Here is a 23,142-nt window from a genome sequence, read left to right on the forward strand (position 1 = left end):
ACCATGGATTGGCAGCCTCTTTATTCCAAGTGTTCCCAGGGACACAGCAGGAAAGCGAAGTGAAATGAGAGTATTAGTCACTCAGTTGTGTTGGACTCTTTGCGACCCCATGGACTGTAGCCCTGAGACTCCTCTGTCCATGGAATTCTCCAGGCAAGAATACTGGAGTAGGTAGTCATTCCTTTCTCCAGGGGATCTTCCTGACCCAGGCATTGAACTCGGGTCTCCTGCATTGCAAGCATGTTCCCAGGGACACAGCAGGAGAGGGGTCCAATTGATAGACTGGGTCTAGATGTGGGGAGGAGGAGAGAGAGCCAGGAAGAGAGGGAGAGCCGAGTGGACGGCCCTGCCCCTTGCATGGCGTCGGTGGCCAGCGTCCAGCACCAGCCCACTGCTGCTGCCATTCACAGCCACCACGTGCCCCGGGCTCCTGTGTGTGTCTGTGCCAAGCCTGCACAGGGGTTCCTGCACCAAGTTCTGATCCCACCCAGGGGCTGGGTGCACGTAGTGTCATAGGTGTCATGCCTTGTCACAGCGGAGTCCCCAGGGTTCCGGGATGTGGCAGGAAGTGAGCAGTAGTGCCCGATTCTGGTTTCAGTCTGTTTGACTGGAGCCTACCTTTTCCTGGCACAGCTCCCAGCCTCCAGGCCTGGGGAGACCACATGCGGGGCTGGTGTTCAGGAGGCGTTGGCTGTCGCCGTCATTATAATAGTGACAAGCTTCCATGTTTTAAACTCTTCCCTAGGCCTCCCAAGTGCCCTGACCAGCCACGACCTTTACCAGGACCCCTTGGGACTCATCAGTAACCATCAACTATGGGATTAATGCCGGCACAGTAGGAGCATCTGGGACTGTAGCCTGTGCCCATTCTGACTGGTTGTCAGATACAGAGACCATCCCCTGGTTTTATGTGTGATGACTTGAGTCATTTTGTGCCTGCATTGTACGTGTGTCTGTGTGTGTGTGTGTGTGTGTGTGTGTGTGTCCATGTGCATGTGTTCACATACAGAGCATTACCAGGAAGGAATATCCTTGCTGGGCGCATTTGCTAGTCTTTATTTTCAGGGCTCACTGCATCCACAGAATGGACTGTCAGGGCAGGAATATACTCTGAGCCTTCCCAAAGCTCCATTCACAGGATGCTTTAATTTTTCCCTCTGCCTCTTTATCACCATTTTCACCAGTGGTAGAACTCTGACCAGTTTCTAGAATGCTCTATGCAGGCCAACTCATCCACCCTTCCTGGGAACCCACCCAGGAGGGAGAGCAGGATGGACTGCCACAGTCCTCCTGGGAGTACCAGGGAGGAAAGTTCCCCCCTTACCAAGGATGCTGGTGGGGCAGTGTGGACCCAAACCAGTCCGGCAGGTTTGCTACCCTCTCCCACACCTGGAGACAGCCAGCATCTAGGAGCTTAGAGTCCATGGGACCATTAGGCCACATTAGGATGGAGCCGGCTGGCCACCAAGGGTGCAGCTGGAGGTCCCAGGTCTCAGGTGCAGGTAGAAGCCAGTGTTTAGATACTGGAAGATTCTTGTGAATCAGTGCAGGGATCAAGCAATTGCTGGTGCTCCCAGGCAGCCCAGTCTGTGATGAGGTCAGAAGGCCACGCCAGCCAAGGTGGACACGGGTATCTATGGAGCCACTGTGCAGATTTCAGGATCCAGAGGCCCAGCCTGGCTGCCAGAGGTGTATATATACCGGCTGTCACTTGTATTGCCCTTACTGTGCCAGACACTGTCTGAAGCATCTCTGTGATACTCCACTTCACCAGGAAGGAAGACAGCGGTACCATGATGCTGAGCTAGGGGCCCGGGATCACACAGCTGGGAAGTGACTGAGCCAGGCTGTGAGCTCCAGCTGTCACCCTGCTGGCCCTGCTCTCACTCAGACTGTCCTGCAGTGCATGGGGGCCCTGGCACCCTGGACGCCACATCCAGAGCTGTTGGCTCAGTCCTGTCCCCTTTGCTGCTGGCCTTTTAGTGCTTTGGGTCCTGAGCACCACCAAACAGGGAGCGATGGACAGAAATTAAGACTCGGCCCACTCAGCAAGATGGAGCACTGGGAGAGGACCCAGGAGTCCCGATTCCCAGAATCAAGCTCTTCGGACTGTTGCCTGTTGGTACGGTGTGAAAACCCCCTGGGGGTCCACGTATGGCCCATGTCTCTTGTGAAGAGCAATAGGTTTCTCACCTTGAGAAACATGTTTTCTCTAGCCCCTTTTCCTGGGGTCTGTGCCCCACTGCAGAGTCACCCTCAGGGAGCGGGCCCTAAAGCCATCTCTCTTTCTGACCTGTTTGCAGGGCTCTGGAGCTCACCAGTGACAAAGACGAGATCTCCTTGTTGGTGGAGCAGGAGTTCTTGAGCCTCACCAAAGAGCACCTCATCCTGGTCACAGAGAGCTCAGGGGAGCTGGAGGCACCCAGAAGCAACCCTGAGCAGCCCAGACAGCCAGCCCCTTGCCTTCTCATGCCTTCGCTGGTGGCCAGCAGCAGTGAGCACCCAGGAGCCTCCGTCATGGCCTGTGACAAGCTCCTGGAGCCTGAGGTGGCCATGTCGGTCATCGGCAGCCGGCCAGACTGCAATTCTGCCACATCTATGGTCACGGGCATCCTGCGTGCTGCCAAGGTCAAGAGTGCCAAGGGGACAGGGGACAGGAGCCGCAGCCTGGGGGCCTCCAGCTCGGAGATCAGCAAGCTCCTGGCTCAGTTCCCACTGAAGTCCACAGAAATGTCCAAGGCCCCCGACAGCAAGATGGTGTTGGAGGAGACCAGGGTCATCAGGGACTTCCTGCAGAGCAGCATGTTCAATGGCCCCGGACCCAGAGAGCCCGCGGGGCTGGGCCCGTTCCTGCTGCTGCCTCCCCCGCCTCCGCCCGTGCCTCCCAACAAACTCCCTGAGCTCCCTGCTCAGAAGAAGCAGCTCCCAGTGTTTGCCAAGATCTGCTCCAAGCCCGAGGCTGACCCCATCGTGGAGGGACAGCAACTGATGGGTGAGTGGGGCTGGGAGCAGGGCTAGGAAGCACGTTTGCTGGGAGGAGAAACTTAGCAGAAAGCCACGTGGGCTGCAGCAGGCCCACGAAGCATCGCTGTGCAAAGTGGGGCGAGGTGGCCTTGCTGACAAGCGTGGTCCCAGGGTGCAGGCTGTTTTCAGCCCCCACAGCCCTCCTCTGCCAGATGCTTATATACAGGGCACATCTCATGTAACCAAACATGGTGGCCCTGAATCCCACACACTTTTGGAAGAGGGAGAGGCCCACTTTATAACTGACTGGGTTTTTAAATCCATAGGCACCCCGAGGACATTGAAAGAAGCATTTACCCTTGCTGGGTCCAGAGTGAAAGTACAGCCAGGGGACTCTGAGCTGAATAGGAGGGAAATTTAACTGGCTTCTGATGGAGGCTCCTGTCCTGACCATGATGCCTGGTCCCCTCTCTCAGGGATAGGGGGTAAATGTGTAAACTCTCCAGGTGCAGGCAGACTGCTGACCCTGGGGTTTGTTCCCAGGGACTCCAGGGCTTTAGAATAGTGCATTCCCACTCCTAAATCGAGGAGTCCAGTCCACATCCTCCCCGGGATTGCCAGCCACCTCCCAAGCCTCCCCAAATTCCAGGATTCTGCATTTTGTGTCTGTTCTGATCCAGCTACTCAGACTGTATGGTTCCAAGAAGGAAGACTGGTGGCAGTGACACTTGCCTGCCATCAGCAGTCACTGGGAGAAAACTGGAAGAAAAACTCTCCCAGGTTGTGAGAGATGGAAAAGGAGAGATGCCTATATTGGGAGGGCCCAGATCCACCTTCCTAAGAAAACAGGGACACAGTCACCGTAGAGAACATTCTGTAGGAGCATTTTAGGAAGCTGAAAGAGGAGAGTGAAAAGGTTGGCTTGAAGCTCAACATTCAGAAAACGAAGATCATGGCATCCGGTCCCATTACTTCATGGGAAATAGATGGGGAAACAGTGGAAACAGTGTCAGTCTTTATTTTCTGGGGCTCCAAAATCACTGCAGATGCTGATTGCAGCCATGAAATTAAAAGACGCTTACTCCTTGGAAGGAAAGTTATGACCAACCTAGATAGCATCTTAAAAAGCAGAGACATTACTTTGCCAACCAAGGTCCGTTTAATCAAGGCTATGGTTTTTCCCATGGTCATGTATGGATGTGAGAGTTGGACTGTGAAGAAAGCTGATCGCGGAAGAATTGATGCTTTTGAACTGTGGTGCTGGAGAAGACTCTTGCGAGTCCCTTGGACTGCAAGGAAATCCAACCGGTCCATTCTAAAGGAGATCAGTCCTGGTTGTTCATTGGAAGGACTGATGCTAAAGCTGAAACTCCAATACTTTGGCCACCTCATGCGAAGAGTTGACTCACTGGAAAAGACTCTGATGCTGGGAGGGGTTGGGGGTAGGAGGAGACGGGGACGACAGAGAATGAGATGGCTGGATGGCATCACCGACTCGATGGACATGAGTTTGAGTAAACTCCGGGAGTTGGTGACGGACAGGGAGGCCTGGCGTGCTGTGGTTCATGGGATTGCAAAGAGTCGGATACGACTGAGTGGCTGAACTGAACTGAACTGAACTGAATTGAAGGACTCCAAACTGTGGACAGCATGCTGGACTCTGGGTCCTGGGCAGGCCTCCAGGGGTCCGGGGACTCTGGGACGATGAGCTGTGTGTGTGAGATGATGGAGCATCCCCGGAGGAGGGGACGTGCCTCCCACCTCCGGCTCCACCAGGGAGGTTTGGATGTCTGTCAGACGGGGCTGCTGGTTTGGAGACAGTTCCGTCCCACATACCTTCCCACCATTCACATGTGTGTGTGTATAGGTGTGTGAGCGAAGGTGTGAGGAGGAACTTTGCAGATGTGAGCGTATTAGAGGAAATGCAGTGTGGGCACATCTGAGCGTAACCCTGCTGTGTGTGTAGTTGTGTATGCATGTGAGCGAGCCAAGGGAATGGCAGGAAGGGATGTGTGTGTGTGTGTGTGTGTGTGTGTGTGTGTGTACACAACCTTTGGAAGAGGGAGCTTTGGAGATGAGTGAGTGGCAAGTGTGTTTCAGGTGACTGGGGTGGGGTGTGATGGCTGGTGCATGGGTCTCTGGGGAGAGGGCTATTATTAGTGGGTACCGTTATCTCAGCACTGGCTGGGGGCCACACTCTGCAACCAGAGAAGCTCTAGGAAAAGACACCAAGGACGTGTTTTGCTAAAAATGTCATTTTCTTCTGGCTCAGGCTAGAGCAGCTTTCTCCTTTGCTGGGATGGCAATAAGAGGGCAGGCCCCATCCTGTCCAGACTCAGTCCCAAGGCCATGGGCCAGTGGGACTAAGAGTTGGTGGGTCATGTCCACTCCCAGCAGGTAATGCTGGGCACAAGTCCTCTGATCCTGTTGTTACCAGCATGATCCCCTGTGCCCGCCACGTGTCCACTGCCATTTCCCAGCCAAGCTCCACGGAGACCAGGACCTCCAAGCTGGGAAAAACATGACGGTGCTGAGAGCAAGGCCCTCTTCTCTCCCTCAGCCAAGCAGTGCCTTAAAAAATTTATAAATGTATATATATTATATGCTTCCCGGGTGGCTCAGCGGTAAAGAACTGGCCTACAATACAGGAGACCCAGATGATTTGGGTTCAGTCCCTGGATAGGGAAGACCCCCCTGAAGGAGGGGATGGCAACCCACTCCAGTATTCTTGCTGGGAAAATCCCATGGACAGAGGAGCCTGGCAGGCTACAGTCCATAGGGTCACAAAGAGTCGGACACCACTGAGCATGCACGCACCATACGTTATATGTGTACACTATGGTGCATTCCCCCACCGTACTTAATTTTGTTGGAAGAAAGAGTTCCATTGCTCAAAAGGAAATACGGGTGAAAACTCACTGTTGTAGGGGGATCCCTGATAGTCCAGGCTGTGTCCTTGCACTAGGGAGACTTGGTCTATTTGGAGAGAGAGAGAGAGCTGAGCCTGGCACCGACAGCATCCAGTGACTCACTGGTGCCTCTGTGCCTTGGCCTTCAGTCACCCATAGCCCTGGGTGTGAGGCCTTGCTGAAGGCTCTCTTCCTTTTGGAATCCCTCTGGTCCTCAGACAGAAGCTGTCTCAGCCACCGTCTCCTCCCACTGTGTCCCTCTGTCACCTCACGGTCCCCATCTGCCTTGTCCCGGAGCTATTTCTGGGTCTGTCTCTCTCTCTTCCTCCTTGTTGTGAGTTCCTGCCGGGCCAAGTCTGGCTCTGACTCATCCAAGTGTCCCCAGGACTCAGGTCAGAGCCTGGTGCTGATGAGTGTGCTGAATCGCCTTGGCGACTCAGCAAGGGGAGAGTCTATGGCGAGGGACCAGCTGCGTGTTCTGTAGGAATGTGTGTTCCCCCCACTGAGCCAGGTGTGCTCCCTGAAGACGGGAACTATCCGGAGCCTTTGTGATCCAGCCTATAGACAGTGAGCAGGAAGGAAGGGAGGAAAAAGAGGGAGAAAAGAAAGCTAAAAGAAAGGAAGGAAAAGAGGGAAGAATGAAGGAAGTGGCAGGGAAGAAAGGAGGAGGGAAGAAAAGAAAGAAAAGAAGGTGAGAAAAGAGAGGGAACTAGAAGGGAGGACGTTTGGAAGGAGGAGAGGATGGGATTATGGAAGGGAGGATGGATGAGTGGATGGAAGGAAGGAAAGATGGATGGGTGTATAAAAGGATGGGTGGATGAGCTGATAGACGGAAGAAGGCAAGAATGGATGGATGCATGCATGCCTGCTGGGGAGTGTGAGACCATCATGGGCGCTGGTCAGTGAAGGCTTCAGGGACTGGACTTGGATCGAACTTGGTTGAGAGAGAGCCCAGAGTGGTGGGAGTCTCAGGTGTGCTGTGGAGGATCCATGACTTTGTCCGCAAGACCACACTCCCCCCATCCAGCACGTGGTCTTCCAGAGTCACTGACTCAGCTTCTCTCCTGCTCTAGAACGGAGCCCTGGTGCCAAGGAGCTGACCAGGGGCCGAGAGAGCCTCTTTCTCAGCCAATGGTCTCCAAGCCGGAAGGACACCTGTGGTGAGGAAGGTGGCAGTGAGCCCATGGGTTCCATGTCCATGGCTCTGCCGGCCAAGAAGCCTGCCTGGCAGGCCGAGAAGAACCTGCTCTACGAGTTCCTTGGAGCCACCAAGAACCCAAGCGGGCAGCTGAAACTTCGTGGCAAAGTGGAGGTGGACAGGCTGGAGCTGAAATGTAAGCTGACCCTGCCCAGAGAAAGTCTGTAGAGGAAGGGATTTCAGAAAGCCTCATAGACCCCTGGAGTAGCGCTGCCATCAGACTGCTGTCTCATCCATGGGCAAGTCGCTGTCTTTCCCTAGTCCTGTGAAATGGGGGAAATGGTTTTCTTCCTGTGTCATCCCCTACAGGGAAGAGCTCAAGAAATCTAGCTGACTTTCAGGGGTCCCATGGGCATTAGTGGTGATTAATTTGAATATAGCCCTGACTCAGCATGTCTTTTGTCCCCTCGAGTTGCCTGAGCCAAACCCATACTTTAAGATTATTTCTACATTGCGATTATTCACGTCTCAGCTTTCTCTCCCTCGTACATATACAACTGTTTCAGTGCAACTTTCTCCCCCCAACACAAGGTGCTAATCAGGGGACACTGATGCCCCCCTCTAACTCTTAAGCCCACAGAGAATATTATAGAAGGAAAGAATCCAGGATTCAAATCCTGGAACAACTCCATCAAATTTCATTCATTCAGACTAATTTGGGGTCTTACTGAAGGGAATTATGTAATACTTTTAAATATTTTTTAAAAATGACTCCGACGTAGATGCAACAGCTACACAAGGTCCTCGCTGTGGCCAAGTACGTGTCCCCAGCGGGGTGCTTTAACAATTTGATAAGGATGACTTCCCACAGCGTAGCAATTGTTTGAATCAAACTGGGTTTTTCCGAAGCACTTGAAGGAATATAGTTTTGCACGTAGGTGAGACAAGCTGGTTGATTGTATCTCTTGCTAAACTGCCTCCTTACTTGTGAGTCATGAAGGGGATGCTGCATGCCAGACTATGCTGGGACTCTCACCCCTTCCACGTTGGCAAGGTGTGAACTAACAGTGTTTTCCTTGAGCTTTGAAGAACCCTCTGGGAGCTTTTAAAACACCTGACCTGTGAGGACATTAACCCTGGGGTAGTACTGGTGCTGGGGCAGGCTGGCCTCTCCCTTCCTCAGTCACAAACGCTCTACCTCTCCTGTGACTTACAGGTAACCCACCTGTGACAGGGGCCGACAGGAACCACCTCAAGTACACAGGGAACGTGTTCACCCCACGCTTTGCCACCGCTTTGACCTCAGCAACCCTGAACCAGCCCCTCTGGCTCAACCTGAACTACGCACCCCCGCCCGTGTTCACAAACCCCTCCACCTTCCCCCAGTGCCAGGTGAGTGAGCGGATCCCAGCCTGGCTGTCCGGTGGTGGCCATCCAGGGAGGAGCCTGTGGCTTATAGGGAGCCTCATTCACAAAGAGCCATGGACTCGTTAGTTAGTTTCTTCATAGGGGCCCCATCAGACCAACTGCCAGGTACACATGTGCATGCACACACACGCGTGCGCACACACACACACACGTGTATATTTCTCATTTTCCTTTGTCTGGATTGCAGTTCACTCTGTGCTGTGTCTTTCAGAGCCACTTGGCTAATCCCGGCCTGTGAAGTACTCGGGCTCCCAGGACTGACCGATGGCATAGTCCTTGCTTCCCACCACCTCCTGTGGCTTGCTTTGCAGTCGGATGACATGTGTCCTGGATCACTTGGGACAGCCCCAGTTCAGGCCTTTTGTCCCAGCACAACTCTTCATTGTACTCCCTCTCACTCTCAAGTGGCCCGGTGCAGACAAATTATGTGGCCGTTGTATTTCAACGACAACCTAGCAATCTTAGCTTCTACCAGCTGAGGTGGCTTGGCACGCAGTCTTGGTCTTGGACTCAGAGCTAAGAGGCGTCAGACACAAAGGGGTGGGGGAGAAACACTTGCAAGTTTGGCAGTTTTACTCACACAGCTTATTTACTCCGGGAAAATGTAGTTCCTTTAGTTCGTCTATTTAACTTAATCTCCTGTAAGAGCTGCCACCCACTGGGTAGAGAGATGAAAAAAAATCAAATAAATGTCCATTCTGATTTAAACCATAGTCCGAACCAAGAGCTTAAATAGTCCTTCTAGGCAGTGCTCAGCTCCTCCAGGACAGGTGCTCAGCGCCTAAGATTACTGTCTTCTGTCCCCTCCCTGGCTGCTTGCCAGATGGCGTGCAGGTGGACAGAAGGACCAGGCCCCTGGGAGCCTGCAGGCCCAGCCCAGCCTGGCCAAGCCCAGGGAGGGCAAAGAGAGAAGGAAATCCAACCTGAAGATCGGCTTGTCCTGCCCCTGTGCCCCTCCCGCTTCCACTGCCCCTGGGCTCCCAGTGGTATTTCCTCCTCCTCGACAGCAGCAGGCTTATCCTGCACGAGGGGTGGGTCTTCTGTACTCCGTGTGAAGCCCCTCTGAGCTGGCCCCCTGGACTTAGCCCCTGATTCTTAAAACAGGAACTGAGGTAAAGGGGTTTAGCATGGTCTCTCTCTTTTTCTCCAAAGTTTTGTTTTCAAGTCTTCTTTTGGTTTGCCAAAGAGAGCCAGTGGCCACCCTCTTTCTCAAGCCCCACCTTTGAGGTGAGACGGCGTAAGGAAGCGTGACCCATGGGAAAAGCCCAGGTGCATCTGTCCTGAATCTACCACCTGCTCTTCTGGAGAAATACCCTGTTCACAGCCTCATTTGTTCACCAGCTCCTTCACTGAGGTTCCTCCACCCTTGCCCACTCGTCACTGAGTCATTTATCACCTACTCCCCGATGTACTCATTTGTATTTATTTTCTCATTTAAATAATTTAAAAATAAACAGCTCCTTGCTTCACACTGACTGCAGGCTGGGGATTCCAAGGTGACTAGGAAGCTCAGAGTCCAGTACGAGTCAGGGACAAATCCAAGGCCAGCACGGTGTGTCCCCCCACCTCTGAGAGAGAAACAATTGCATAATTTTATTTAGTGTAAATTGATTCACTGTCAGATGCACTCACTCAAGGGGCACACCAGGTAAAGCTAATTTGCAGTGGTTTGTTTTGTAAAGAGGGGACAGTGTCTCTCTGCTATGTCTCTGACTTGACTTTTGGCATGGGTGAGATTTGGAAGTATTCTAGCATGATGAAGGTCCTTTGTCTTCAGAGATGCTGGTGTTTGCATCACAAGGCTGACTCTGAGATTCCTGGGCCTCTGGGCAGAAAGGCCCTGGCTGGTAGGGCCCCTTGCTCCTTTGCAGCAGTTTAGACACTGATTGAGCCCAGCCGAAGTCACCTGTACACGCCAACCCTCCCAAGGGTAACAACAGACAGCGTGACTTGCCTTTTCCCAGCATCTCGTGACTTCATGATACCAACCGTTTCAAGACGGCTGATCAAGGGGCTGATGAGATAAAAAGAAGGCAGGTTTTAGAATCATCAGAATTGGATTTAAGGGAATTGTGCTACTTTCGAGCTGTGTGGCCTTGGGCAAGTTAGCCGAATGTTCTGAGCCCTGGTCTCCTCACCTATGAAATGGCCTCAGAATAATTATAGCGGCAGCAAATACTTGAGTCAATGGTAAGGTTAATTGAGTCCATGGATGGGAAAGGGCTTTGTAAAATCTCAAGTACGATGCAGATGTTAGTTCTTATTGTTATTCAGCCCTGATCTTCCTGGGACACGGGGTCAGGGAGGTCTGCAGACCTTGAGAAGGCACAGGAGAAACAGGGGACAGTCTATCCCAGTCTCTTTCTCCTGCTTGACGTTAGGAATAAAGATGAGGTCCCAAATCCAATTTACTCAGAGCTTTGCAGTGGACGGACGAAGAGCTGTGGAAGACTAAGTCCCCAGCACCCAGAAGCTCCACAGAGAATCCAGGGCTGCTTGGCACAAAGGAACTCTGCTCCCAATTAAGGAGGGCGGGCACATGTGAAGAGGTCACGGCCTCAAGCAAAGAGGAATGGATGTGTATTTCCCCTTTGCTTGTGATTTCACAGAAGTGCAATTTGAACAACTAGAAATCCCCTTCAAGTCATTGAGAGTGGCTCATACTGATGAATACGGCATCGTCTCCTGAAAACCCACCCCACGATGGAGCAGGGACGGGCGGCTCACATATCCTAAGGGTCGCCTCGCCCAGGCAGGCGTGGGGAGGACGGAGGCCCAGGAGAGTTGGCTGTGGAAGGCAGGGCCGAGCGCTGATGGGGAGGTGGTGAAACAAGAGGGGCACTTAGAACGTGGCCTTGGAGCCCACTGAGGCCTGGGCACAGGCAGGACAGCCCCATCGGCTGACTTCCCTGCCCCAGTTCAGCCCGGGGTCACAGGCTGGTTGTGGGGGTAAGTGGGGCTGCCCTGGGGCCTTAGGGCTGGAAGAAAAGGCAAGCCCGTGCACTGGATTCAAACGATGAAGGGGTTGGCGGATGTGGGAGAGGCCTGGCCACGTCAAGTGCAGGTGCGTGGAAGCAGAGAGCAAGGAAGGCCCTGAGAGGACATGCGCCCTAGGAGTGCAGGGGCCTTCCCCAGAACCCACATCACGGATTTGGAGCCTTTTATGAGCAGTCCAGGGGCTCTGAGGAAGACATCGAGGGCAGTTCGGCCATCAGCGCTTTGATGACTGGCTCAGCTGAGTGCGTGATGGAGGCAGCATCTCTGGTGTGGAATCTTCTGGAAAGACATATTCTGGTCTGAGGGGTGCTTTGGGTTTTGAGCCGCATCTTATGGATTAACTCTGGATTGGCGGGTAGGGGCAGCCTGGGCCTGAACGAGTCTTGAGCCGACCCCACCCATAGCAGCAGTTCTGCTCCGTGTGTGTGTGTGTGTGTGTGTATGCACTTGGACACCTAAGGCCACTCTGGGCAGAGTTGTGAATAAAATTTTTACTTACCATTGGGCTGAGCTGCCAGGCAACCTCTTCAAGTGGCGGGAGCAGTGGGGATGGGGGGCAGACCGTGAGAGACGGTAAAGGTACCGAGCACTTGCAGAATCCTTACTACATGCTGGGTACTATTCTGGGCCCTTTAGGTGGATTAGCTCGTGTATCTTCACGGCAGTCTTTATCATCAGGTACAGACACAGGTATGCAAGTGGGCAGATAGACACCCAGCAACAGAGATCCAGACTAACACACCTGGGTTCACAGTCGCACGTTTGTACACAGAAACACACGGCTGCAGACACAAATGGATGCACACAGGCCAGTGTGTTTAAATAAACATGAGGCAAACTAGCACACACAACACAGCCAGCCTCAGGCGAAGGGCTCTTAGAAAAGGAGCATAGACACCAACAGAGGTAATCTGGCTACCTTCAGCGGCTTTGCAGGCTTAAACACACATACCTTTAGAGACAAGGGAAAAGAAGCTCAGAGAGGTGAAGTGATTTGCCCAAGGTCACACAGCCTAAGGAGCAGATCTGGATTTCAAAAGACAGGCAGGTCCCTGAAGCTCACGTCTTAAATATGCAATCAAAATGCTGTGAATCCTGCTAACCAGGGGTTCCCTGTGTGGTGTGAGGCATGCCAGCTCAACCTGATTCCAGCTGGACTAAGCAGCTGCGGGGGGGCAGGGTGGGGGGGCGGTCTGGACAGCAGTATGGTGGGATGGACTCTGCTGTGTCTGGAGACCCAGGCAAGGGAGCTGGAAGCTGAGTTGAGTGGCTGCCATTCTCTGGCGGGGAGCCTATCACCCCATGGCACTGAGTCCCTCCTCTCTCCCCCCAGGGCCTGTACCCTCAGCGGGCAGCCAGGATGCCCTACCAGCAGACCCTGCACCCCCAGCTGGGGTGTTACTCCAGACAGGTGAGTTGATGACCTCCTCACCTCTGTCCCAGCCCATGGAGGCCTTCAAGTCAGAAGGATGCCTGTCCCCTTGCCTTTGACCAGCTGGTCACCAGCCATGCTTTCCGGCCCACCTTTGACCCCAGAGTACAGATACAAACACCAAAATGCATGCGGCCACAAAGCAGTGTTCCCAGGAGACAACGCCGGCTGGCACTTGCAGAGCCCTTCCTGTGCACCAGGCCCTTTTCTAAGGGCCTCACCTGCATTCGTTTAATCTTCAGACCCACCCTATGAGTAGAGTCAAGATGAGGAGACGAGACACAGAGAGAGGAAGTAATTTGCTGAGGTTATGATGTTAACACATAAGTTAGCTTTAGCTGTGGCAACGGACAGCCTCAGTGTCTCAGAGACGCTAAGCAATACAATGTTTAATTTTTACCCAAAGGTCTACAGGTTGACTGAGCTGCGCTGGGGTTGGGTTCAAGTCTTTTTTAAGTGTCCCCCTTCTGGGCCCAGGCTGAAGATCGCTTCTGCTCCTGCCATGCTGGATGGCAGGAGTGTGGGAGGGCTCAGACCTGGGATGTGGTCATGTTCGCCCACCTTCCACCGGCCCGGGCAGACCACACGGCCTGGGCTGGGAGTCATAGCCCTCCCACGGTTTCCTCAGTTAAAATACAAGACACCCAGTTAAACTGAAATCCAGGTAAATGGTGAATAAAATTTTAGTAGAGCTATGTCCCAAATACTGCATGGACCATACTTAAACTAAAAAAATTTTGCTGTTATCTTAAATTCAGATTTAACTGGGTGTTACCTGTTTTTGTTAGCTAAATCTGCACCCCCTACTCCCATGGGTAGGTCGGGGGTCGACATCTGCTTGGCAGTAACACAATGGCAGATTGGGGTTTGACCTTGAGCCGGCTGGCTTCAGGGCCCATGTTCCCAGTAACTATGGCTTACTGCCTCTTGTACACAGATTCGAGAAAATGTAGTATCAAAGTGAAGCAGCAGAGGAACTTCCCTGGCAGTCCGGTGGTTAAGACTTCACCTTCCAATGCAGGGGATGTGAGTTCAATTCCCGGTCCAGGAGCTAAGATCTCACATGCCTTGTGGCCAAAAAAAAATAAAATAAAATAAACAGACACAATATTGTAACAAAATCAATAAAGACTTTAAAAATGGCCAACATCAAAAAGATCTTTAAAAAAAAATCAAGCATCAGAGATGAAAATACAAACACGCACCCAGACACAAATAAAGATGTGTTTATATACATGCCACTGGACTGGATGTGCGTGGGCCTGAGCACACACAGGCAACACAAAACAGCACTTCCGGAGAGGCTGAGTATCTTGGATCAGGGGTGGGGTGTGAGGAGAAGAGCTGAGAACAGGCTCCATTCTCAGCCTGGCCTTGCACACTGCCCCCCGCAACATGCACACCCAGGGGAACAGAGCCCACCCCCAAACCCACGGACTCCTCGGCCTCTCCTCTCTCCCCAGGTAGCCATACCCTTTCTCTTCAAGCTGCACTTCTGCCCTGAAGGATGTTAGAATGTTCTAGAAGATAGAGAAGGGACTATAAGTATGGGTCACTTCATCACGTGGGCCAGGGCTGCTCTTTCAGCAGTAGGAGTTTTGCATCCTGAGCTGAAGTTGCGAGGGGTGGCAGTCAGGCTCACAGAATCCCAATTTCATCCCCTCCACCCCACGAGCAGCGATTCCGTCCACCTAGCTCCTCAGTGAAGGCTTTTAGACGAAGTTGCGCGTGTGCATGTGTTTGAACTAGCAGCGTTAAAAACCTGGAATAAGGTTTTAAACACCTTAGAGGCGATCACTGGGACTGGTTTCCTGGGTGTCCTTCCAGCGACACCTGTTTATACAAGTGTTTCTGTATGAGCGTGGCATTCTGGGCACCCTGCTCTATCATTGCTTTCGTCAGCAAAGAGTGTGCCTTGGAGATGGTTCCAGAGCCCTCTACACAGCTCTGGTTTATGGCTGCTATCAGTGACATGCAGCTAGGGTGCGGTTTTGAGTAAAGCTTGTGTCAGCTCTAAGACCTGCATCTTCTTTTTTATGTCTGTTTCCTCTCAGGTCCAGGTTTGGGACTCCCACCCCCTACACTGGAAAAACCAGTTTTGTTTTGTTTTTTTCCTGCCATGCTGACCCTTGGGTGTCTGTCCTGGGAGGTCCCTTCCTGGGTTCTCTCTGTGAGCTCTTGGCACTTTATGACCTTCAGCTCATCCTCTTGGGGGTTTGGCACCCACATCCAGCATCACCAGATCCTATCTGTCCACTTGGGGAAGGATGGGGAGGGCCAGGAGGGCTGCATCCAGACTTCTAGAAAGAGCGAGCACAGTGGTGCCATCAAGGGACTCCAGGACTCTGACAAAACTCGGACACTTGAAACACTTACCAAGCAAGTTACTTAACTTCTCTGAGCTTCGGTTTCCTGGTACCTAAAACGCGAATCCTAATGGTCCTACCTCATGCAGGCTGTTTGGAGTTTAAATGAGAGAATCCACATGAAGGGCCTGGCACACCCTTACTATCACTTAATGACCACTAGGCTTTGTCATCTTTTTAAGTTAGATAAGGGTGTGCAGGGTGAGAGCGGGCAGTCAGTATGCTGAGCAGCTGAGAAGCATGGACCCCACTCTTGCTATGAAAGTGGAAATCCAAGAATTTCCCCTCGTTTTGACCGAAACACACAGGAAGATGGATATCAACTCCACGTAAGACATTTGGAGCTGTCCACTCCTCTTTCTTTCTTTTTTTTTTTTTTTTACTTATTCACTTAACACATGTTTACTGAGCAGCTGCCATGTGACAGGCGCAGTCTTAAGGCTGAGGATAAATCAGTAAATAAGACAGATGGGGCCCCTGCCTTACCAAGAAAACAGTGGGAGCCCTGCTTCTTGGTGAGTCTGATCCGGGTGGTCTCAGAAACCCAGTGAGTTCCTACTTTTCTCTAGGGTTTGAGCTGAATCCCATTTTCCTTCTGTGGCCTTTCTCTTGCACTCACACTGTCCAATAATGTAACCAGCAGCCATGTGTGGTTATTTAAGTTGAAACCAACTAAAATTAAGTAAAATTTAAAATTCAGTCCCACTAGCCCCATTTCAAGTGCTCAGCAGCCACATTTATGTCTGGTGGGTACCATATTGGGTGGTACCCAGTGGAGACCCAGAAGATTTCCATCCTCCATCATGAGAATTTCCACTGGGCAGGGCTGTCTCAGACTTGGGGGTCTGTTGAGATCCTGAGCTAGAAGCCAGGGATGTACGCATCTCCACAGCCTTGACTGAGATTGTAAACGACAATGAACCAGGGGTTTTTGAGATGTTATTGACTGAGAGAAAGTTAGGGGACAGGGAAGAGAAATGATAATGGAAATAATATTCATTTGTTATGTGCCAGTCTCTCTACTTATATCAACTGACTCAGTCCCCATACTAATGGACATAGTGTTTGCCCATTTTATGGATCAAGAAACTGAGGCTCAGATAAATTAAATACCTTGCTGGTCTCCCATAAAGGAGCTGAGCCCTGTGCTTTTCCCAGTCCAGCACATTGTCTTCTGTATGCCCCACAGAGACTGGGGCCACAGGGGCTGAGCGGTGGGACCTGGGGTTTGGGTTAGGGCTGGGGGACCGTGAGGTTTAGAGGCAGCAGGCTCTGCTGGCCTCAGCGCCTCTCTCCTCTCTGCCCTGCAGGTGACGCCATACAACCCCCAGCAGATGGGACAACAGATTTTCCACTCTTCCTACACCCCCCTGATGAGCTACATTCCTTTTGTCCAGCCCAACTATCCGTACCCTCAGAGGACACCTCAGAAGCTGGCCAGCAATCCCCGAGACCCTTCCCCCATGGCAGGAGACGGGCCACAGTACCTCTTCCCCCCAGCATATGGGTGAGTCTTCAGCCCGTGCCGGAAGCCCACCTGTCTTCCTGAAAGCTGCTGGAGAGGGGAGGTGGGCGCTCTGGGCCCCACCGGTGCTTCCTTGTTATGTATGTTCCCTGGCAGGGAGGAGGGGAGACCCCAGGCCTGTGTTCAGAGGCTGCGTGTGTGCTGGATGGACCAGCTGTGGAGGTGAGGCTGGTGGGCCCCCTTCGGGTCCCAGTTCGGGGCCGGAGTCCTGAGTCTGGTGCAGAAAGGCAGCTGTGTGTCAGTGGCAGAGGGACACGCTGCCCGCGGCAGGTGGCAGGTGGTGGAACTGGATGCATGTGCTTTTCCCCGTCTGCCTGGTGTCCAGCGGGCTGCAGCCAGGAAATCTTATAGCTCTTTCCCCACTTATCACGTCCTGAGCTCCTCTCCAACAGCCCCGTGAGTTCACAAGTGGCCCTGCTGAAGCTTCTCCCACAGCTTATCGGACTGCTCACACTTTCCCCCCAAACTACCCCAAACAGCAGAGCAGAGGGGCTTAGCGGCCAAGAGCCAATACAAACTCAACCTTTTTCGCAGACAGTTCCACACAAACTTTACGTGCCGGTCAGTAAGAAATGTGCGTTTGTTGTTTTAATACAACACAGCTGCTCATTTCCGCCCACCGAACCTTCACTTCCGTGAGGCAGGTGGGGCCGGGTCAGTTCTGAGACTCCAAGAGTCCTGGGCGCCCCCCGAGGAACGTGTGTCCCACTGCGAGAACCTCCCTTTGCAGAGTTAGGGCCAGACTCCCCAACCTGACAAGGATCCCCTTCCTCCCCCTCACTGCCCCTCCGCGGCTGTTCCCCAGACTCTGATGCTTTCAGTCAGTGTTCCCCCTGAACTCCTGTTGTAGAGGATGAATCCTGGACAGAGGTTTCCGTGGTCAGATCTGTTTGGGATAAGGAAGGTAGAAACAAAGCTAAACGATTTCTCAACTGTTGGGATTCACAGATCACTTAATTTACCAGGGTGCATGGAGCGCATTCAACAAGGTGATGGCCAGTCGTGTCAGTTGAGCAGAAAACCCATGACCGTGACCTCTCATTCCTTTCTTCTCGTTCTTCCCTCCACCCTTCCCTCCCCTTTCTCACATCACAGTGTGTTCAACCAACACGCCCGGGAAAGCGCTGTGCCGGTTGATGCACGTAGTGATGATGAACTTAGCCCGTGGGGCCCCGTCGATGAATGGGACGTGGCTCGTTCCTTCAGAGACGAGAGCGGACAAGAACAGGTGCAGTGATGTTAGTGCCATGACAAAGGGCCATCCAAGGGGCCCAGTGAGGGCTACAGGATGGAGAGGAGGCAGCAGCCTGGGGAAGCAGGCCCTCGGGTGGGAGGTTGCATGGCAGACTTGAGACCTGGGGAAAAAGGCACCTGGTTGAGGAATGAGATTTACCCCTTGAATGAGATGGAAAATAGGAACGGGAAGGCCGGAATTGGATTATTAAAAGCTCTGACTGCTGGGCCTGGGGGTCCGATGCAGAGCTGTGAATGCTGGAATGAATTGATGGGCCAGAGGGGAGAGACGGGGGAAGAGAGATGACTACAGGGTCTGTAAGAGAGGTGAGAGTAGATGAGATTGCAAAGCGCGGACAGCCCGCCTGTGGGCCGGCAGATGCCGCTTCCATGCTGCAACTCTGAGCTCAGGGAGGAGAGACCCACTGCAGAACCGCCAAGCAGCGGCATGGCCCCACATTCTCGCTGGTCAGCTCTTGGCAAGCGCTGGTAGGGAGCAGAAAGAGGGAGGGTGGAGCCCTGGTCTCGAGCTGTCTTCAGAGAGACAGGAAAGAGGGGAGACTGAGGAAGGAGCAGCCTGAGAAGTGGGCAGGGGCCGGGGAGCCATCTGGGGACCTTGTGGGCAAAGGAGAGAAAAGGGAGGCGCGGCGGTCAGCAGGCTGGAGGGGTGGCCTGAGAGGTTGGCTGGAAAGACCAGGACAGTGGGGTCAGGAAGGTGAGGTGGGGAGTGCAGGCCTGCACCCCTCAAAGGGATGGTTCATTTATTCAAAAAACTATCTGTGGCCTCCTCCGTGTGCCTGGCTGGCTCTAGGCATGGGTTACAAGAGTGAACCAGACAAGCGTGTCTCCTTCTGTCATTCCAGGAGGATCAATAGACAATGCAGAAATAAACACGCTTCATACATGTCAGGTGCAGGGAGAAGGGGGAGATCTGATTGAGACGAGAGGATGAGCCATGTGTATATACAGTTGATGAGCACTCAGGGCAGAAAGGATGGAAAGTGCAGTGGCCGTGAGATGGGAAATGTAGCTGGAACACAATTGGTGGAGGAGAGCGGGGGGGGGGGGGCAGGTTTGAACTCAGCGTAGTGGCAGGCCCAGACTACAGAGGGTCTGCGAGGCCAGGCAGGAAAGAGATGTGGGCGGCCGCGAATGTTCCGATTCTGATTCTCTGTGCGAAAAGGTGACATGGGCCGGTGCACAGAGAGAGCGCCGTGGAGGAAGAGCTGATGGAGGGGACCAGGCTGGGCGCCTTTTCAGCTGCCCAGGCAAGACACGCTGGTGGCGCAGACTAGGCAGTGACCCTGGAAAGGAGGCGAGAAAAATCTGGAACGTTTATTTTCTTGGTAGAATTGATGGGACTTGATGGTTGGATGTGGAATAAGGAAAAGAGGGGAGTCAAGTGTGAATCCTGGTTTTGTTTGTTTGTTACAACTGAGCTATTTTACTTATTTTTAATTGGTGGAAAATTGCTTTACAATTTTGTGTTGGTTTCTGCTGTACACCAACACGAATCAGTCATGCTTTTATATATGTGTGTCCACATCCATGTGTGTATCTGCACCCTTTCCCTCCCTCTCTCCCCTCTCCCCGCCTCACCTCACCCCTCATCACAGAGCTCCAGGCGGGGCTCCCTTTGTTATTTAGCCACTTCCCGTTGTTTCCTTTCACATGATAGTGAGCAAGTAGCTTAGGTTTTTGACGTGAGTGGATAGGTGGCAGTAGCAAAGTCCAGATGATGAGAGCACAGGCCCCTTGATCAGGAAGTTGGTTTCTGCATGTGTGAACTTTTTCATAATAATTTTATTTCTGTGTGTGTCTATCTTTGGCTGTGCTGGGTCACCCTTGCTGCACGGGCTTTTTGTCTAGTTGTGGCGCATAGGTTTTTCATTGTGGTGACTTCTCCTGTTGAACAGCACAGACTCTAGGTGCAGGGCTTCAGTAGCTCACAGCCAGTGGCTCCCCTGAACCACCAGGGAAGCGCTGCTTATGTGAAATTTGAGATGCCCGTTATTTACAGGAGTGGATCTGTCGATGGGCAGGGGGGTGTCTGAGTCTGAGGTTCCGGGGAGAAGTGGTGGCTGAGAATATAAGTTTGGGGATCATTAGCATATAGATGGTGTTGAGAAGCGTGGGTTGGGACAAAATCACCTGGGAACGCATGTACAAAGAGAAGAGAGGCCCAAGGACTGAACCCTGGGCCTCCCAATATGGAGAGGGGTTATGCAGATGGAGAGGCACAAGCAAAGGATCTAAGAGATGGGAGGAGGAGAGGAAAGTGTGAGGTGGAGGGAGCCAGAGGAAGAGACTGAGGGGTGACAGTATGGCAAGAAAACCCGGGCCCCGCAGGGTGGGGCACAGGGAGCCTTGGGCTCGGATGTGGCGTTGGGGGTTACTTGTCATGCTGGATAGAATAAGGTCCGGAAGACGCTCTCCTGGGCAGGGAGGGGTACAAGGGCCTACGTGGAGAGAGTTCAGTTTGGGAGACAAGGAGGGTCAGTGTTTCCTCTGGTTCAGGAGCAAAGAAGAGAACCAAGAGACCAAACTATATTGTGGTGGGAGAGGAAGGAGCAGGTGGCCTCGGTGGTCTCAGGGAAGGAGGAGGGGAGCCCTCCCTAACCTCTGCTAAGTCCAGGATCACCATACAATGTATCTTTCAAGCAGTAATAAGCTTAAGAGTCAAAAGAATGCAAATAATAACTGCACTGGAATGCCAGTGGAGAAACTGTCCCAGGCAAACCAAGACCTTTCAGTGGTGCTCGAGAGGCAGTTCAAGCTCCTCCTCCTCCTCCAGGAAGCACTCCTGGATAACTGTAGTCCACATGGATTAGCCCTCTTCCTGGCTTTCCAGGGTACATCCTGTCCAGACTGTGCCCTTGGCAGCTGACCCCATCAGACCTTTTCAGCCGGAAGGGCTCAGATGTGTAGGGTGTGGCAATGGATATGAGGTGTGTTATAACTAATTTATTGCTGGTAATTATTAAATACTCAAGTATGGGTTATGGCCTTTATTTTACAAACCAAAGTGGAATTCAGAGTATCCTTACAGTAGCATCACTTCCAATAATTTATTTTCCAATATGATTTTTGAAAAAGAGAAAAAGAAATGAGGTCACCACTGACATTAATTGCTTATCCGGCACCCTACCTCGTGCCAGGTCCTGGACTGGCTGCTGAGTGTAGAATGGTGAACAGTCCAGACCGTGTCCCTGTTCTCAGAAAATTTATTTTAGTGAGAAGGGAAGGGATGCGGACAACCCAGATCCTTGGTTGTCCGTGGCTGCTCACTGTGAGCGACGGATCCCGATACCAGCTGAGGCATTACAGATTAATGCGCTGGTTTGTCCCCATTGCTTCTCCCCTCTCTGCCCCCCGCTCCTTTTTTGTTTCATCAATTCATGGGAGGGTGCCGTGAACGTGAGCATCTTCTGTAATACGCATCTGCCCAGCTGAAAAGCGACTGAGAATCCCTGGATTAGGCTAAATCTAGCCATTTGCTCTGCTGTGATTTGTCTTGAGCTCTGTTCCATTCATTCAAAGTATCCTAGCAGATGGGGAAAGAAATTGCAATAGGATACCAGAAGTGTGAGTAAATGATTCCATCTGGAGAGGCCAGCAAAGTCTTCACAGAGAAGATGGCTTTTGAACTCTCTTTCGAAGTATGACTAGCAGTATGCCAGGGAGAAAAGGCAGAAGAGTATGTATTTCTGTTCTTGGAGGTCGAGGCTCAGGTCTTCTCGGCTCTTCCTTCCCTGGGGGTCTGGCAAAGCTACGGGCAGTCAGGGGTGCCTCCGTGCTTTCTTGCCAGATTGGGGTTGAAATGCAGAGCCTGATTGAGCCTGGTGCTGAGAAGGGGATCAGGAACCCTGGAGTGGTTGGATTCTGAAATCTCACCCTGGGACGTGGGTCTGAGTTCTCTGATGTTGTGAAATTTCTCGAGGGACACACAAGATCCTCTAAGGCAGGTGCAGGGGCCATAGGCCCACAAGTAAGATACTCCAATCCAGAGAGGCTTCCTAGTCTGTGGTCCTGGATATGGAGAAAGTATAGTCTGGACAGAGTACTCACAGGCTGCCAGGGCCTTCCTGACCTAAGGGAGTGGCAGAAAAACCTCTTTATTGTCTTCCAATAATATCATTTCAATATGTTATTATCTCAGAGCCACAGCTTTTTGTAACTGCTAAAGCTTTCAGTCTCTAAGCACGTCATGATCTTCCCAGTCTGTGACAGCCCCAAATTAACATATTACCTTCCCTAATATCATCACCAACATCAGGAATCCCGTCACAGTGCCTTCTCTTTTAATTTTTAAAATGTGCTTGCCTGGGCCGGGTCTTCGTTGTGACACGCAGGCAGGAACTTCATTGCCCCACGTAGGCTCTTTCGTTGCAGCATGCAAACTCTTACTGTGGCACATGGGATCTAGTTCCTTGACCAGAGATTGAACCCGGGCCCCTCCACTGGGAAGGTGGTGTCTTAACCACTGGACCACCAGGGAAGTCCCATCATGATGCCCTTTTCTTCCTCCTCCAGGTTCGGCTCAGCGTCTGGTGGGCCCCTCATGAACAGCCCCTACTTTTCCTCCAGTGGGAATGGCATACATTTTTAGATTTCCTTCTTCCCTCCCTCCTCCCACCTTAGCCCCTGGAGCAGGGCTAAGGGCTCTGGAATTCTGGATTCTGCAGCAGCTTGGTATGAAGTTTGGAAAGCCAAGGTTCTGACCAGGTCACAGACAGAAAACAGCAAGGCCAGACGCATCTATGGACCAACACTCATACACGCGCACAGTCCGCCCTCACGCAAAGTGCAGACCATGCACTCCCCCCTTGGATTCATACGCACTTGCTCATCCACATATGCATCTGTATTTAGCTAACATGAGTGATTTTTGTTTTTGTTGTTGTTGGTAAAATAGAAGTAAGACACTTAATTTTATTAAGTTTGTATTTTCCGATAAAAGTATGAGCTGCTTGACATAGAGTGTGCCTGTTTACTTTCTGTAATGCTCTGTGTAATCATCACTGCTCTTTCCCCCGCCGCCCACCCCGGGAGACTCAGAGTTTACTGAAGACATGGGCTGCCATCCTCCAAGTGCTTCTCTGTAAGTGAGGGACCCCAGGGATTGCATACTTGAGGGCTTACCTATTGTG

The 23,142-nt window shown here is 52.3% G+C and overlaps 1 protein-coding gene across 2 annotated transcripts in view; it reads left to right on the forward strand.

The window, feature by feature from the left end:
• Positions 1-22,601, forward strand: part of C4H1orf94 (chromosome 4 C1orf94 homolog) — a 39,322-nt gene extending 16,721 nt beyond the window's left edge. Inside the window, exons 2-8 of one of the 2 annotated variants that reach the window (XM_088834820.1) lie at positions 2,304-2,992; positions 6,947-7,207; positions 8,228-8,403; positions 12,770-12,847; positions 14,923-14,973; positions 16,545-16,741; positions 22,526-22,601. In XM_088834820.1, coding sequence (XP_088690946.1) covers positions 2,304-2,992; positions 6,947-7,207; positions 8,228-8,403; positions 12,770-12,847; positions 14,923-14,973; positions 16,545-16,741; positions 22,526-22,601 — 1,528 coding nt within the window. The remainder of the gene's footprint in view (positions 1-2,303; positions 2,993-6,946; positions 7,208-8,227; positions 8,404-12,769; positions 12,848-14,922; positions 14,974-16,544; positions 16,742-22,525) is intronic. The other variant, XM_055403974.2, reaches the window with a different exon arrangement.
• Positions 22,602-23,142: the final 541 nt, after the last annotated feature.

This window comes from Moschus berezovskii, chromosome 4 (assembly GCF_049115385.1).
Source record: "Moschus berezovskii isolate FMDL1 chromosome 4, NW_MosBer_1.0, whole genome shotgun sequence".
Classification (NCBI taxonomy): domain Eukaryota; kingdom Metazoa; phylum Chordata; class Mammalia; order Artiodactyla; family Moschidae; genus Moschus; species Moschus berezovskii.